Raw genomic sequence first — 16934 nt, forward strand, 5'->3', positions numbered from 1 at the left:
GTTGACATATTTAAAGTTTTTAAATGTACCATTCACTCCTCAATCCATACCGTCTGTACAGTCCATATATGGAAGTCGTCATAAAAACCAGCATGTTTATTTATATCCACCTAGTCAGCTTAAAGCAGGTTAGCCTCTCCCATTCACACTGAAGTTATAAGGAGTATAATCATAATCATGTAATCATGGCCTGTATTTTGAATGATATGCAATACAGGGCAGCCAATCAGAAGAAAACATATTTACACATACCAGTCTAAAAGGAACAGTGACAAAAACAGGCTGTTTATTTTAAAGGGATAAAGAAAGCACTGAAAATAGCCACGTAAAATTAAATCAGGGCTCTTGGTCCATCAAATCAAACAAGCATCAAAAGTAGATCTCATAGGAAAAGCAAGAAATGTGCTGATATGGGCTCTTAAACGAAGATAACCAAAAGCCTGTGGAGTCTCTTCTCCCTATGATAGTCAGCAGATGGAAGCACTGAGCCACAAATGTGACCTGTCACACAGACCACTGAATGAATCCAATTATCAAGACTCGCTTGAGGCTCATATTTATAAGAATTCAGAGCAGGAATGATGATCTAGGCTCAGATTCTGACTTCCATTTCCCATTAATTACAGCAGTGAAGTTTCAAAGTGTTTCTGTAAGTGTATTTTCTCTGAGATGCTTCATTACAGGCTCAGATGCTGAAAAGTTTCCTTGGCCTAAATTCTGTCCCTGTGTATCTCTCCACAAACTGAAGTGTATTTAGAGGGACCATTTTGTTCACATGTTGTCCTTTCAGTTCCATAAAAACTACCATCATGATTCAGGCAAATCTCAGAGCTCTAAATGAGGCGCCTTAAGATAAGATATGATTATGAAAGAACAGTGTGTTGTTGTGGATCATCATAAAATAATCTGGTAATTGCTCACCTAGTTCAATTTTACATGAGTCAGAAACCCATATCAGATAACAGGCACCTTTATAATGCGTAAGGCTACGGAAATGTGTTCTCATTTAAAAGACCTTAAATGGAGAGAAAAATGGCAAGAAAAATGGATTCTATTATATTCACATACTGAAGGAATAGCAAAGGATTTCATTTATCTTTCCACATTATGGCAGCATTATTTTGTTTTCAGTGGCTGCAATGATTAATGAAAGCATTTAAAGCATTCTCAAAGCTACTTCACAGAATTGGTTATTGCATAAAAAGATTATGAATACTTTGCCTGATGCCAGAGACATTATTTTACAATAGGTTTGAGAGAAATGATTAGTCTATAAGCCTATTTTTAAATATATGCATGGCAGAAAGGTACTTGCAGGGCATTGTAAGGAGAAATACTACATAAAAAAATGTAGATAATAAATAAAATGGCTGTATTTATGTTGTAGACATTTTGACCCCTGGTTCCTTTTACCACCACAGTAAAAAAATCTCAGTTGGAAGGTTTCTCTACACTAAACTTCACAATAAAATTTCACATCTAGCACAATGAATACTTTCAGGAATAATGCCCACTGTGCCAGTTAGATAGTGTATACAATTTTGGGTTTGTTTCTTCATTCGTTTCTGAGATATAGAGCTTTTGTCACGATTTGCCCCTCCCAGGCCTGTCCATATGTTTGTGATGTTTTGGTCTAGTCCATGTGTTTTCTTTGTTTTTGTTTTTAGTCCAGCCCCCTTGTTTAGTGACTCCGCCTCTGATTGTTCCCACCTGTTTTCCACCTGTCCCTCATTATCCTTGTTCATATTTAAGCCCTGTGTTTGTTCCTTGTGTTTTCTGGTCTTTGTTTGATATGTTTGATTGTATGTTTGTATGTTCTGTTGGAAGTATTTGGGTTTGTGTTTCGTGAGTGTATTTCGGCATGTCTGTCCCTAATTCGATCCGTGTTGACTTTATGAACCTGGACTGTCATGACCCTGGATTTGCCCTCAATAAAAGTCGCTTATCTCCTCACTCCCACACGTTACAGCTTTTTAAAAGTGGGCAAATTTTTTGCCTTAAAATGAAAAGGTACAAATTTTCATAGGTCATAACTTTTGCATTATTGATGCCAATTGCATTACATTTCCAGATATTATTCATTGGTCTGAGATGCAACTACTGAAACAAGATATACAGATGCAAATTTGCCATTTTTCTAGCATGCGGCATATCCAGAAAAAGTGTAAATTGGTTATTGATGTCTCTACACTGAAGCACATCAGATTTTTGGGACTTTTGTGTTTATTACTCATGCTATGAGAACACCTTTGACAACAAGGTACTAGGTTTATCAAGGTTATCAATTATTGTTTTGCAAGAAAATACACACGACCCATACTATACAACCCCGAAACTGATTTAGCTGAAAAACTTAATTTTTAATAATACTATTAACACTATTTAGTTTTTTGTGTTTATTTTTTTAACACTAATTTATGTGCAGTAGTGTTGGATTGCTGACCTGTTTGTGCAATACTGCCGTTACTGCCCTAATGAGAATGTCCTGCCTTTGCTGATAAAACGCTGTAAAGATAAAACCAATCTAAACTCTAAAGCCATCATATTTATATCTTCATAGAGCTAGGTCTATAGCTCACCTCAAAAAAACTTATCAGGATTGCTGAACTTCAGAGATCAGGCCCTGAAAATGTAATCTTGCGTTAAGAGAGAGGAATCCATGGTATTTGAGGTTAAGGCAGAAAAATCATTGATTCCTGAATGCCAGTGTTTTAAAGGCAAAGCCCTCTCTTTGTGAACTCCAGCTTCAGATTGTGTAAATGCCTGGAATTGAAGCAAATACACATATTGTTATCTGACTGACTGGGTAGAAGCCATTTGGGGAAATTTGTATGTGTCAGGAATGTGCCAACAACAGTTTATGGGAAATGAGTGTAAGATGCGTGCAATTGACTACAAAACATGCTTCAAAATTACCTATTTATTTCTATATTCCCTTTTTTACTATATACTACTGTTCAAAAGTCTGAAATACAATAAGTAAATAATAATTTCTAGATGCTAGCGCTCTACAACCTCATGAGTTCCCAATATTTAGTATGTAATTGTAAGTTAGAAATATTGGATTGTGAACAATGAATGAATGATGAATAGTGATGAACAGAACTGTAGATTGTTCTATAATGAAAGCTATAAATCATTGAGAAAGAAGTTATAATAACATTAACATCCAAAATGCCTTATATTTGATAAGTGGTGATCAAATCTTGACGCAGAAACCATGATGAGAAATTACAAATAATTGCTATGTCATTTAATAATTTCTTGTTGTAGTGCAGGACTGACTATTTTTGATATTTAGTTTGTTGTATAAACTGTTTCTGGCTGAAAGTCATCATGCACAATGCACTGCTTGCACTAAAATGAAATTCCCAGACAGAGAAAGCAAACATAAATGAATTGGTTGTTTCTATATTACATAACAATGTCTTCTTCTTTGCTGAGAATGTTAAGTCAGGAGGATGTATGCTGTTAAACAGCCTGACAGTTCTGTGATAACACTGGGGATAAATGAATGATAAGAAAGAACGCTTCATAGGCAAGGAAATTTTTTTCCTGCCCGTCTTAGTGAAGCCACACCAAGGACATGCAGTAAAAGTCATGCACTTACATTGTCACCTGTATGCATACATGTATAATACTACTAATAATAATAATCACCACAACAATAATAATGCTGTTATTAAGTTAACTTGAAAAAGCCAATTTACTCTGGTTTGTTCTTCTAATTACTACTCTTACTACTACTTTTTCTACAGCTTTTGAGCTAGAACCATGAAACTTTGTAGGGTCAAATGTACCCAAATATATTGTGGGTTTTTTTTTGTTGTGATTTCACTGTGGTTGTTATTGTTTTCTCTAGGAATTAATGATGGACTACTTGACATCCTGAAGGAGCAATTCCACTTATAATATATAATGCTTAAACCTCTACTCTTCCACCACAGTCAGCATACAATCTATAACCAAATGTTTTAGATGTCCTCATATGTCACCATCATACATGCATGGTAACTAAACCTTATCATCCACCTGGGATACAATAGCAATGTCCTAGCAACACTTTAGCAACCACTGGGGATACCATAACCATGGCCTAGCAACTCCTTAGCAACCATCTGGGATAGCATAACCATGGCCTAGCAACACCTTAGCAATCACTTCGAATAACATAACCATGGCCAAGCAACACCTTACTAACCACTTGGGATACCATAGCAATGGCTGAGCAACACCTTAGCAACCACCTGCAATACCATAGCCTAGCAATAGCATTTACCTAGAATTACAAATGAAGTTATCAAAATCAACTGCAACTGCTTTGACTCTTGAAGCATTGTTAGCTGGCTTTGCCAAGCCAACGTAACCTTTTTTTGAGTGTATACATGTGACATTAATACATAAGGTCTGAAAAACTTCCATGAAATCTAAATCCAAAACCTCTGACTTTTAAATGACTATTTCAGATTTTACAGCGTGACTTGCATCAGCACACAGCTCTTTTAGTGTGTGTTTTTGTCTCCTGACTCAGTAATGCTGCTTCTTTTTAATACAATTGTAGCTCGCATAGTGCAGCTTTAAAGAACTGTCTATGGAAATATGTGCACCATTTGGAACTTTCATTTTGAATGGTGTACTATTATAGACATTACCATTTAGAGTATCAATAAAATTTAGCCATGGTGATATCAACAGTTAGGCTTGATTGTTTGCAGTAATATTTTAACTCAGAATGCAATAAATGACTCGCTGCCATAAAGAGTTACTGCTGTTCTCCTGCTAATCAATTTGTCATTGAAAGATAGCTATGAATGCATCACATTCAAGAATGATTTTCTCCTACACTACTTAGCTAGCATACAGTTTGATTCACAGTCTGCTTAAACTGAGTAGTTTTGGATTAATATAACAGAATAAATTCACACTTTCTGAATTGTGCTTTGAAGCTCCAATAAATGCCAGCTTCCAACAAACAGGGATCTTTATTGCTCCTGTCTGAGTTACTGTGAGATAGATAAAGCAATCATCGCCCAGTGACAGATAACTCCCGTGGTCCTGAAAAGCATGAGGTAACCTGTCAGTCACAGCCCTTCGACCAATAGCACGGGAATCCCCAAGTCAATAACATGAGATAATCTGGTGTTCCAGACTTTGCCCTATAGCAGAACTCAACAGGCCAAATCTAGAAGGAAACACAGTGAGCTAAACCAAGAAATCTAGAATACCTCACAGTCCTCATCTCACTGGATAACTGTTTGTAAGTGACATTCAAGGATCGTACTGCAGCCAAAATGGCAGTGCTTCCTGACAAGGTATTATGCTTTACTTCTTTTCTCATAACTGTGGAATCATCTTTGGTTTAACCCCTTAAAATCTCAGGCTTGTTACAAACTAAGGCTTATTATTCAGTAATAACAGGGACTTCAGCGCAAACTGGTTGAGCTATTCTTATGTTATAGAAGTGTGGAATAAAAGTTTGGGCCTTCTGGCAGGGCCTGGCCATTTAAGAGTGTGAAGAAAAGCTTGGAGGTTAGAGATATTATGTTATTGTGTGTTGTCTAAAATGGTGCCTGGCTGAAGAATTAAGAATGAAATTTTTTGTTGTTGATCATTAACATCTGTCCAAGCCACTGCTCCAGTGTTCCGGTTTAATGCTTTCCTGCTCAAACAGTCTGATTCAACTCACTCTTAAAAATAAAGGTGCCAAAAAAGAGGGGTCACAATGTCTACAACAAAAATATAGTCATTTTACTTACTATCCAAACCCACCAGTCAACTTACATTTTTTAGATAGTTTTATATATCACTCTGATGATGGTAAAATACTGTAAAATCTGAAAATGTAAGTTTTCTTTGGGAGCTATTTTGCCAAACAACGCTCTGGACATACCTCTGCTCCAAAGCTTCTCAATACTATTCAATACTATCTCAATACTATCGTAAAGCAATGTCTCAGGTATAAGATGACATATTCATTAACACTTCATCTAATCACTTTGAGGGAGCTTTTAGAGCCATTTATCAATGCAGATGTCTGGTTCCTATCACCACCACTGTGAACAACTGGGTAAAGTTTCTCTGGAACAGAACATTTCACACCAAACTACTCTGAATGACTTTGTTTACATCCACATCAAAGCATTTAATTATGCTGAAACTTTGGAATTCCCCTTTAAAGAACCATTTTCTTAATGAAATTAAGAAGATTTTGAAGTTTAAAGAGCTTCTACATTATGTCATGGTTTCATACCAGTGGAAAATCGCTCCAGGAACCCTGGAGCCAAGCCAAGAACAATTTAGGAGCTTTTACGGAGTTGAGCTGAGTGTTACCAAACGATTGGTAAGCAGCAGATGGGCTAAGTTAAGTGTGCTGAAGCAAGAAAAACACAAACTGTATCTCACAGTTGAACCACCTGAAACGCCTCTTTAAGTGTTTTGCTCTTTGAGCTGAGAGCGCGAGGAGACCAAGTGGAAAATCTTTTTGCAATTATCTTGATTTCATGCGGAAAAGCGAGCACTGTCTCCACATATAGTCTTAATTCCAAAGATGGCCATAAGAGTTCTTTGGAGTACAGCCATGAAAGAATCACTCTCAATTGCGAAAAGAACTTTTTAACCCCTTTCTGTAGGCCTCCTTGTGGCCATTCCATTGATATTTTATTAAATGCATAGTTTAAGTCAAAATGTTTAATTAAATTAAAAAATGGGTTATTTTTTCTTCTTTTTCAAATTGAATTCAAAATATTAAAATTGAAGGCTGAACTGAGGGACCTCCAAAACAGACTAAAAGTGCACTTCTTGTGCAAGTTTGAAGAATCTTTTTAAAGTTTAAAGAACTTATCTGTGATATAAAGATTGCTAGTAGAGCCATATGTTCAAATCAACATTTCTAAAAGCATTTTCATTGGGTTTAAATGCTATTTTTTGTGATTTATTGCTCATTTATGATATTTAGATTAAGAAAGCAGCCATTCTATTATCTGTCTGTGTGGAGAAATGCTAATTGTTTTTACAGCAGGGGGTTCTGCCCCTCCCCTTTTACCCCTCATTGCACACTAGCAGTTCAACACAGTCACAACATTTCAGACACAATCAGGCAACAGTTCCCCAGTTATGCTGAAAAGGATTGTATTTGATTATATTACTTAAAATATCAAAGCTGATTTCCATTACACTAGCAGACTGGCCACTAGTATCCCCAGTTTTTAAAAGGTAGTTGGGGTGGTCAGCGTCTTTCCCACCTCATGAAATCTGATTGGCCACGCCAGATGCCACCCAAAAACTTCTACCACATCATTGGCTTCTACCTCACTGTTGGGCGGGTATTTGCATCTTTAAGAGGAGAGTTGTTTTGCTATCGGCAATAGGATTCCAAACAAAGAGGCACACACATCTCTTAGAGGAATTAAAGAGAAATTCCATTGGTTTTTCAAAATTTCTGCATAACTAAATGGTTAATATGTAGAGTCATACAGAGCGGTTTGATGTGAAATCCTCCATTCTAGAGAAACTTTTCACAGCACTTTTGATAGGAACCAGGTGTCCGGAAGAATAAGTGCCTCTAAAATCTCCCTCACAGAAATATGTGGTTATGAATATGCTGCCTGATGTATGAGACATTGGTTTAGGATAGTTTTGCATCAAGATTTTGGCCTGAAATTGCATATTTTTAAGTCCATTATAGCAGAGAGATACATGCAGAGCAGTGTAAAGAATTCTCAAAGAAAACTTTTTTAGGGATTTGACACCATTATCAGCATTACATAGGAAAACCCAGAAGACATGCGCAGGCTCAATGGTGGTTTTGGATACTAAATAAAATGACTATATTTGTGTTGTAGACATTGCGACACCTGGTTCCCATTAGCACCACTGTAGAGAAGATCTCCATCTGCAAGTTTCTCTACAACAAACTATTTCACATCAAACCACTACCACTGTAAACAAATCCAAATAAGTACATTTACATCAAACTACTCTGATTGACTTTGTTTACATCTCAACCACTGAATTATGCAGGGCAAGGAAAGCAAGAAATGTTTCAACAAAACCACACAGTGGTTTGTTGATTAGGCTCCACTGTTTGAAACCCTGTATGAATATAAAATGCTGCTGTTTAGTCCCTCAGATGAAGGAATCAGACATTGGAGGATATCTTAGCAGGTAAAACACAAAGCAAAAGTACAAACAGCCTGGAGAGAGTGACAAAACCATCAGCAGACTGCAGCCTTAAAGTGAAATTGCATCTTGTTTTGGCATCATTTAATAGTTGTGAAGTAAACAGAGTGATCTGATGTGAAATAGTTAATTATATAGAAAGTTACAGATTTTTAAATAGTGGTGCTGGTAGGAACCAGGTCACAATGTCACAATGTCTACAACACAAATATATTCATTTTAGTGTATATATTATTCAGTGAAATTGAATATGAAAACTAATGAAACTATTAATTTGTGCAATAAAACTTGACTTGGGAAGGAGTTAAATGATATGGACAAAAATCGGTATCCTCCCAGCACATTTACTCGTTGTGCCATGTGGATTTATACTGGGTTTATACTGGTTTTGTGCTTGTCTTGTGCTGATTTAGCTGGTCATCCAGGACAGTCATGGTCCAAAACACAACCTATGCTGGTTTTGCTGGTGACCCATCATGCTGTTTTTTCTAGCACGGTGTAAGTGGTGCATTTGTTGCAGAAAAGCTCTGGCTCAGTTGACAAAAATGCATCATGTCTTAACAAACGCCTCATTGGAATTCATGGTAAACGCTGCAAAGAATGGTAGAATCTGAATTCTGAATCCACAAGTGATATTTTGTCATCAATAAATGCAGCTATGACAGCAGAATTTCATTTCTAGCAACATTTGTATTTTAACTGTAGATTAGCTTACGCAACAGCTGATAGAAGTGCTGGCAAAACTCCATTTAAATGTGTTTATCACTTTATGCCCTTGCTGTAGATCTACATAAAAAGTGGTAAATGCACAGTTTTTACCAGCATTTCCTCCAGACGACACAGTCTGTCACTGAGAAGACATCCCAAGCTGTGTCAGCACAGAATCGTGGGTTTTATAGTTCAATTGCATTTCAATCTTCATAAGCATTAGGGTCCCTAAGCAGTACCGCTATGTTCCCTACACATCTGAGTGCTGGGAGTGCTTTAAGGAAACTGCGGTTAATGAATACCTCTGTTCGGAATGTCCTACAGCATCATAATCAAACATACTTCTTCAAGAGACCTGCAGTGACTGATGGGTAAACTCTCCTGCAGCTTCCTGCAAAGTGATAAACCCTTGTTCACTACTCCCTGTGCAGTTTGAAGTTACCTTCTAACAGAACGTTTTCCCTCACTGTGGTTTGAAATCACCCTCAAAGTGTCTGAATACTCTGTGCAGTACACTTTGCAGGGGACTACGAGGGCGACTGGGATGCACCTACGGTCTTACTGCTGTCGTGTTGTTGAGATTCTGTCAGCATGTGTATGAGCAGTCAACACCTGCTATGGCTTCCAACTCAAGATATTTTAAGAAAAAGTCAGTTTGTGTGGAGGTGTTGATCAGTACCATATTGATATACCATATTTGAGTTCCTATGATGCATTACTGCCCTCAATAGCATATCTAGATGCCTATAATTACCTTAAATACTGCATCAGCATACTCATCACAGGAGCTATAAGCATACAAATCACTGGCTGAATCCAGAATACTCTGTCCTAGATGTATTTAGTATTTGTATGTATTCCATTACAAAACACAAAAAGTAACATGTTCAGAATATGTTTTGAATACATTTTGGTAAAGCACTTGGCAAAATCATGTCAGTAATACTGAAATTAATAGCTGATAATCGCACTGGTTTATCAGTCTACTCAGGCTATAGTAGGAATGTCTGTGTTTGTAAAGAAGATGGGTAAGTGTTCTAAAAGTATTGTCCTATAAATGTAAAAGGCTGTATTGTGAATACTGCCTTTTTTATAATTTAGCTTGGACTAAATACAGATACTCAATTTCTGTACTCTGAATACATATTCCCAATGCTGGCATTCTGATTCATCCCAACACCGTTTTGCAGCTGTCCTCCACTGACCACCTTGCATAATAGCCTGGAGTTGACAAAAACCTGGTATCCTCACACATTCTGAAGCAAACTAAAGCTTAAAAACTACCTACCAAAGTTTACTTCTGCTGGTATCTTCAGAAGAAGCATGTATGCAGTTTAAAATGATGATGTCATGCATGTGCAATATGAATATGGCACTTAAAGTATAACATAACTTATAACATAAAAAGATAATTATCATGTTACAACTGTTCTGCTGTTACAAATGTACTCCACTGCAAATTCATTGAACTTCAAATAATAAGCCCAAATAATAGAGCTAAAATATTTGTGTATATATATATATATATATATATATATATATATATATATATAAAACCAATTAAAGATTTTTTCTAGAACCATACATTCAAGCCCAAAACTATTTAGGAACTTTTATTTTATTTTCAGAATGTAGAATTAAACCGTAAATCTTTGAGTGGAATTAAAATCCCTGGATTATTACATTTAAGAAAAAAATTGTGTGTAGTTACAAGCAATGTTAACTGATTTTATACAGTTTAAATTTAATTTAAAAAGTTTTTAGTATAAAGCAAAATTTTAGATGAAGGAAATGAAGGAAAGAAATAATTTACATCACTTTAACAACACCACAAATCAACCTCTGGTCTGTTTCACTTTTTTACAGTGTGCATATTACAGGGTAAGTCAAAAGTCACAGGACACCGTTTTATTTTATTTTATTTTTTATGTTGTTATCGACTTTTATCTCTGGGGTCATCTCAAACAAATTGTGTATGCTGAGAAAGTCCGCAACAGACACTACCTTCAGCACCACATCATGGAGGCTTGTGACAGCATTTCTCCAGAGATTCTCATGCGGGTTCATAACGACTGGATCCTGCACCTTCAGCTCTGTGTTCAGCACCAGGGACAGCACATTAAACATGTCAAATAGCTGTGCTTCACAGACAACGTTCCCAGTTTTTATTGCAACTTTCTGTATTGATAACTTTTGAACCACAAGAGATATTGCAAATCTGATTGCAACAATCGATTTCTGAGACAATTCTGGTCTTCTGTGATTTGCTACATGACCACCTTCCCATTGGAAAAACTTGCCCTTGATCCAATATGGTGGCTTTCAAGATGGCAGCCACATTCCAGATATAGCCTAAAAGATAGGCTCTCTCACCCATTACTTGCTGGGGTGTTCAGATATGTCATTTTCCCTTTTGTTTCTGAAATAAAACCGTGTCCTGTGACTTTTGACTCACCCTGTATTTTATAACTTCATGGATTACAATGCAAACTATTCTTAAACTAAAGCTATTATAGTATTATTTCTATTATTATAGAATATTATAGAACTATAGAATGGAGTCAATCAGTGAAGACATATTTGGTGTCTGATGTTTGCTTCTTTAGTTTTGCACTGGACCTGTGAGGCTAATAATGCTAACAAGCAATGGAAGCTTATATGTTAAGTAATCTCAAATGAGCTTGCTGATGTGCTTTCTGACACTGTATGACATTCAAAAATGACCAAAAAAGCTAAAAACAGTAGTAGCAGCCATCTGAATTATGAAGCCTGAATGTTGTGCATTTAATTCCATGTAGATTGGCATATTTCACTATTTTTTGACACCGTAATGTCACAGACATTATGACACTAGTGACAGCTGCTGTGAGGAGCACTCTGTCAGCTTTAGGCCCCCTGCATGTCACAGTAGTGTTCTAGCACACACCCCATGCTGTCAAATAAATACTTAATATTATTGCTCTGAAAAAAGCACTGCGATTTATAGCAACAAGAGCAGAAATGTGTCAAAAGAGAAGATCTGTTCTCCTTCTGTCCTGCTTGAAGTGTCCCTCTGTAGTGATTGGCTCATTTTCTCAGTCCTTTACTGTGCAGTAAATACGAGGTTTCTATTAAGGGCTGAAGGGCTCAGGTATACGCCTGAGAGAAAAGGCTGTGATTACAGAGCGTATGGCTTCCAGCAGCCCTGCTCTCAGAAGATTTACCCCACAATCACAACTCTCCCTGTGTTTCATCATTTTCCCACTTTAAGATAAAACTCTAAAGGTGACTGAGCATTTGATAAATGCAGTCTGACTGTTTTTTGCACAACCTGCTGTTCTCTAACAAGGAGCTTAACGGCAAGGTGGTGGTGGCGGTGTTACAGTGTGGGCAGGTGTGTCTAGTCAACATAGAACTGCCCTACACTTTGTGAATGGTATAGTGACAAGCCCATATTACTTGAATAACATCATTAATCCAGTCATTGTGCCTCTGCATGAACAACACAGGCCTAATTTCATCTTCATGGACGACAATGCTCCAGCTCATCGAGCTTGCATCATTAGGGAATGGCTGCTGGAGCCTGGGGTACCTCAAATGGAGTGGCCTGCACTTTCTCCAGACCTGAATCCCATAGAAAACCTATGGGATCAGCTGAGTCGCTGTGTAGAAGCTCGTACCTCTGTACCCCAGAACTTCAATGACCTGAGGGCCGCCCTTCAAGAAGAGCGGGATGCCATGCCTCAGCAGACAATGAGTTGACTTGTGAACAGCATGAGATGTTGTTGTCAAGCTGTCATTGATGCTCAAGGGCACATGACAAGTTATTAAGACATTGACATTTTTTTGGGGGGTATACCCACCACTTTTGTTGGCTTTTGTTTCAATAAATTGTTTGAGATGAGGAAATCACCACTGCATTCTTCTACTTAAATGCCCTTCTTTCATGATGTAATATCACTGTAGCGTGAACCTTTTACATTTTCCATACATTTCATCCAAAAACCAAATATCCCAAACATTTTGTGAGTAGTGTACATGAAAATATTTATACACACACACACACACGCACACACACACACACACACACACACACACACACACACACACACACACATATATATATACATATATATATATATATGCATATCTACCTACATATTGTTGTGGTTGTTGTTGTTGTACATGTATATGCATATATACTGTATATATCTCTCATCTCTCTCTCCTCCTATTTCTCTCTCACTCACTTTCTCCATTTCAATCTCTCCCTTGGTTTGTCTCTCTAACTCTTTTCTTCTCTCCCTCCCTCCCTCTCTCTCTCTCTCTCTCTCTCTCTCTCTCTCTCTGTGAATAATATGATTTTGGTTAATGACTAATCCAGCACTATTACTGTAATGGACTTTAATGGACTAACTAATTTTTCCAATTGCTTAAAAGTGCTTCATTTTCTAAAAATGTCAGTATGATATTCCGTCCTCTTAAATATTAGACAACCTTGAGTACATCTCTGTGATCTATATGGTGGACGTAATTCATAAAGCAGCTTGTGAATGATATAAAGTATGTGTTTCCAATTAAATTAGTGGAAGTACAAAGTAGGTGTTTCTCATAAAGTGGCCAATGGCAGTAAAAGGTCGTGTTTCTAATGAAGTGGCCAATGAGTGGAACCTCAAGGTAAGGTTCTCTAATAAAGTGGCCATTGGAAGTATAGGGCTGGTGTTTCTAATCAAGTGGCCAGTGGAAGTATAAGGGTGGTGTTTCTAATCAAGTGGCCAGTGGCACTTTAAGTTTGGTGTTTCTAATAAAGTGGCCAGTGTAAGTATAAGGGTGGTGTTTCTAATCAAGTGGCCAGTGGCACTTTAAGTTTGGTGTTTCTAATAAAGTGGCCAGTGTAAGTATAAGGGTGGTGTTTCTAATCAAGTGGCCAGTGGCACTTTAAGTTTGGTGTTTCTAATAAAGTGGCCAGCGGCAGTATAAGGTTGGTATTTCTAATCAAGTGGCCAGTGAGTGGAAGCACAAGGCAGGGTTCTCCAATAAAGTGGAGAATGTGTGTAGATCCAAGAAGCACCAGAAGTAACCTCTCTCTCTCTCTCTCTCTTTCTCAGAGCTTCACTGGGATGGAACTCTTAGATCTCCTCCTCGAGCCGGCTGATGGGAGCTGTCATCTTGAGGGACTTGGCGATGGCCTTGTTAACCCAGCTTGGCCAATCACAGATCAAAGTGTGAGTCTGATTCAAAACCATACTGACTTGTTTTTGTGAGATGAAGTGTACACACCACGTCTGTGTACAGATTCGGGTCTCGTTTTGATCCTCCAATTCCCTTTCATTCAAACAAGTCTGTTGTGCTATGTATCTCCCCTAGCAAAACTAGTTCTTTAGCTGGCAGCTCTTTAGACACTGCGGAGTGGGCAGAGATTTCTGTCCCTCAGTGGCTCACATGCACTCGCTGTGCGAGGAGCATGAAGGAGTCAAAGCTCCTTCATTTAGAGCATGGTGTCTGCTCATTAAGCATGTCTGACCTACTTCTGTGTTTGAGTGCACATGTGTGTTCCGTTAGGTCTGAACACGTGTGTACAGTCATATGCAAGTGTTTGAACACACCCGTTATGTGAAAAAGAAGATAACACAGAGAATGCACTTACATATGGTATTTTTTTGCTGAGTTTAACAAATTGGAAAAAAACGAAACCTTAATAAATGTGCCATTAAATGTTAAATGTGCCATTTAGCCAAAGAAATTAAAAAATGGATTTAAGGATAAGTTGTAAAAACACAACATGCCATATGCTGTGTGGCGTAGTTGAGTCTGCAGTTCCACTGCTCCACAGCCAATTGCTGGGGGCTTTATTCCCCTCTAGCCGATATTTGGCATTGGGCATGGTGAGCTTAGTGCAGCTGCTCCAGAGCATTCTATTCTATTGGCTTTTCTATGGAGATTATACAAGCTGTATGTGCGCAATTGAGCGCCTATGTCAGCAATGGATGCACCACAGCAAAGCGAAATGCTTACCTTACTGAATGTTCGACTGTTGGGTGTCTGCACACCTTTGAATCTCTTTATGATCCAGATAAAAAGTTGAAGAGTTAATTTAATGCCGAGTCAATATGAAAATGTTAAAAAAAGTTTACATTTTGAATTATTCTGAACATTTCACAAAAGCACATACAGACACGTACATTTACACTTCAATATTTCTACATATTTAAATTGTCAAGATGGAAACACAGTCATTCAGAGAGGTTAGATATGAAATTTTGCATCATACAGAAACTTGTGAGAATTGATGATCTTGGACCAAAAGTACTAAAGCGTAAATCAGCCGAGCACTTGATCTGCTGCAGCGTAAAGAGTGTGGCCCTTCCTTTAATTTTGGGCCACAACATTCATGCCAGAATCAGCCCTTAAACATAGATATGAGTTAAAACAATCCACAGCTGTCCAGCATCTGGGCCAGTTCTTGCCCACATTCTTAATATCTATCTGGAAGTCAGTTAACCCTTGCGAATGTGAACCACAATCAGCCCAGAATTTCTGCTATCTGGGAGATAATTTCACTTGCAAAGTTACCTTTTTTGCAGTGGTGAATCATCAGTCTTGCAGTAGTTTGAAAAAGTTTTGACTTAAACTTAGTCCCTATTCAAGATCAGTGAGCGAAATTCAAATAACAAAAGCAAAACTAAAAAGATTCGTCATTTTCACTGAAATTGCCACAGACACTGTTGCAAAGCACCTTTACAGAAAAATCCAGGTCCGAGCCCCCATGAGCATCGACAGTGGCGACAATGGCAAGAGAAAACTCCCTAAGAGCAGGAGGAAGAAACCTTGAGAGGAACCGAGACTCAAAAGGGATACCCATCCTCCACTGATCGACATCGGATAGCAAAACAATAACATGAGCAAAATGAACAGGGGATGAGCTTCTACTGGTAGAGAAGGGGAAAAGCAGCTGAAGCAATGGTTATAATTGAATGGTTTGAGTCTGTGCAGCAACAGCAGTATCATCAGAAAGGTCAGTTCATGCAGGTGAGGTTGACAGCTCCATGGTGGTCAAACCGGTCCAGAAGGCTGGTGAGCAGTGGGCACCTGATCACGGCCAAAGCAACAGCATCAGACCTGACAGGATGGACAGTTGTTCAACTCAGCAAAGAGAACACACAGGGATTTAGTTCTGTTAGTTCTTTTAGCTTTCTCTCTCTCTTTGTGCTCCTTGTGCTTCTGAAATCTGATGAAATCTTGTCTTTGGTTTCATTGTGGTTTGAGAACTGACTGCTCCACTGACTGCTCTCTTTAGCCGCGTTATTTACGCAACAGATCTGTGCATCAGAGAATAAAAGCACTTTTGTTTCTGAGGTGGGGGGAAGAGGAGGAAACAGGCGGATAAGCAGAAAAAGGATTTAACACACAGATAAGCAGAACTGATGATGAAACTGATTTCTATAATGGATCAGACCCAGCAGTGCTGCTGGAGTGTAAAAACCCAGAAGACGTGTAGGTTCACTGATGACTTTGAATAGTAAATAAAATGATTATCTCTGTGTTGTCGGCATTGTGAACCCTGGTTCCTATCACCACCACTGTAAAGGGGTCTGAGTCAATAAGTTGTAACCATTTCACAACAAACCACTCTGAATGAGCTTGTTCCCAACTGAATCATGCAGAGATTTTAATAAATTGATGGAATTCCCCTTTAGGTTCACATAAGTAATAGTACAATGTGTGTGCAGTTCATGCGTGACGGTGAAGATGCAGCCGTACATTTCCTGGAATCCCTGCTGTGTGTGTCTGAGTGTACGTCGGGCCCTGGCTCCCCACCATGGGCCCCATCTCCCTGCGACAGTGGAATTAGCGAGGATCCCCTGTCTGACCAGCGGGACACCCCCCCTCCTCCCACCAGCCCACTCTTCCACTCCTTCTTCCACCCTCAGCATCCTCTTCCTCAGGCCCAGTCACAGCAGCAGCAGCTGCAGCAGGCCAGATCCACCATGCGCTCAGCAGAACCAGATGTGTCCATTGATGTGGGTGAGAAACTTTTGTTCAAAGAATCTTATGAAATGTAATTGAAG

General features: G+C 38.3%; 1 protein-coding gene across 1 annotated transcript in view; it reads left to right on the top strand.

Moving 5' to 3' along the window:
- Positions 1-5154: 5154 nt before the first annotated feature.
- Positions 5155-16934, top strand: part of creb3l3b (cAMP responsive element binding protein 3-like 3b) — a 51355-nt gene continuing 39575 nt past the window's right edge. Inside the window, exons 1-3 of the mRNA XM_017697064.2 lie at positions 5155-5312; positions 13974-14090; positions 16596-16890. Coding sequence (XP_017552553.1) covers positions 5292-5312; positions 13974-14090; positions 16596-16890 — 433 coding nt within the window. The 5' untranslated portion in view covers positions 5155-5291. The remainder of the gene's footprint in view (positions 5313-13973; positions 14091-16595; positions 16891-16934) is intronic.

Source organism: Pygocentrus nattereri, chromosome 19, assembly GCF_015220715.1.
Source record: "Pygocentrus nattereri isolate fPygNat1 chromosome 19, fPygNat1.pri, whole genome shotgun sequence".
In the NCBI taxonomy this organism is placed as follows: Eukaryota; Metazoa; Chordata; class Actinopteri; order Characiformes; family Serrasalmidae; genus Pygocentrus; species Pygocentrus nattereri.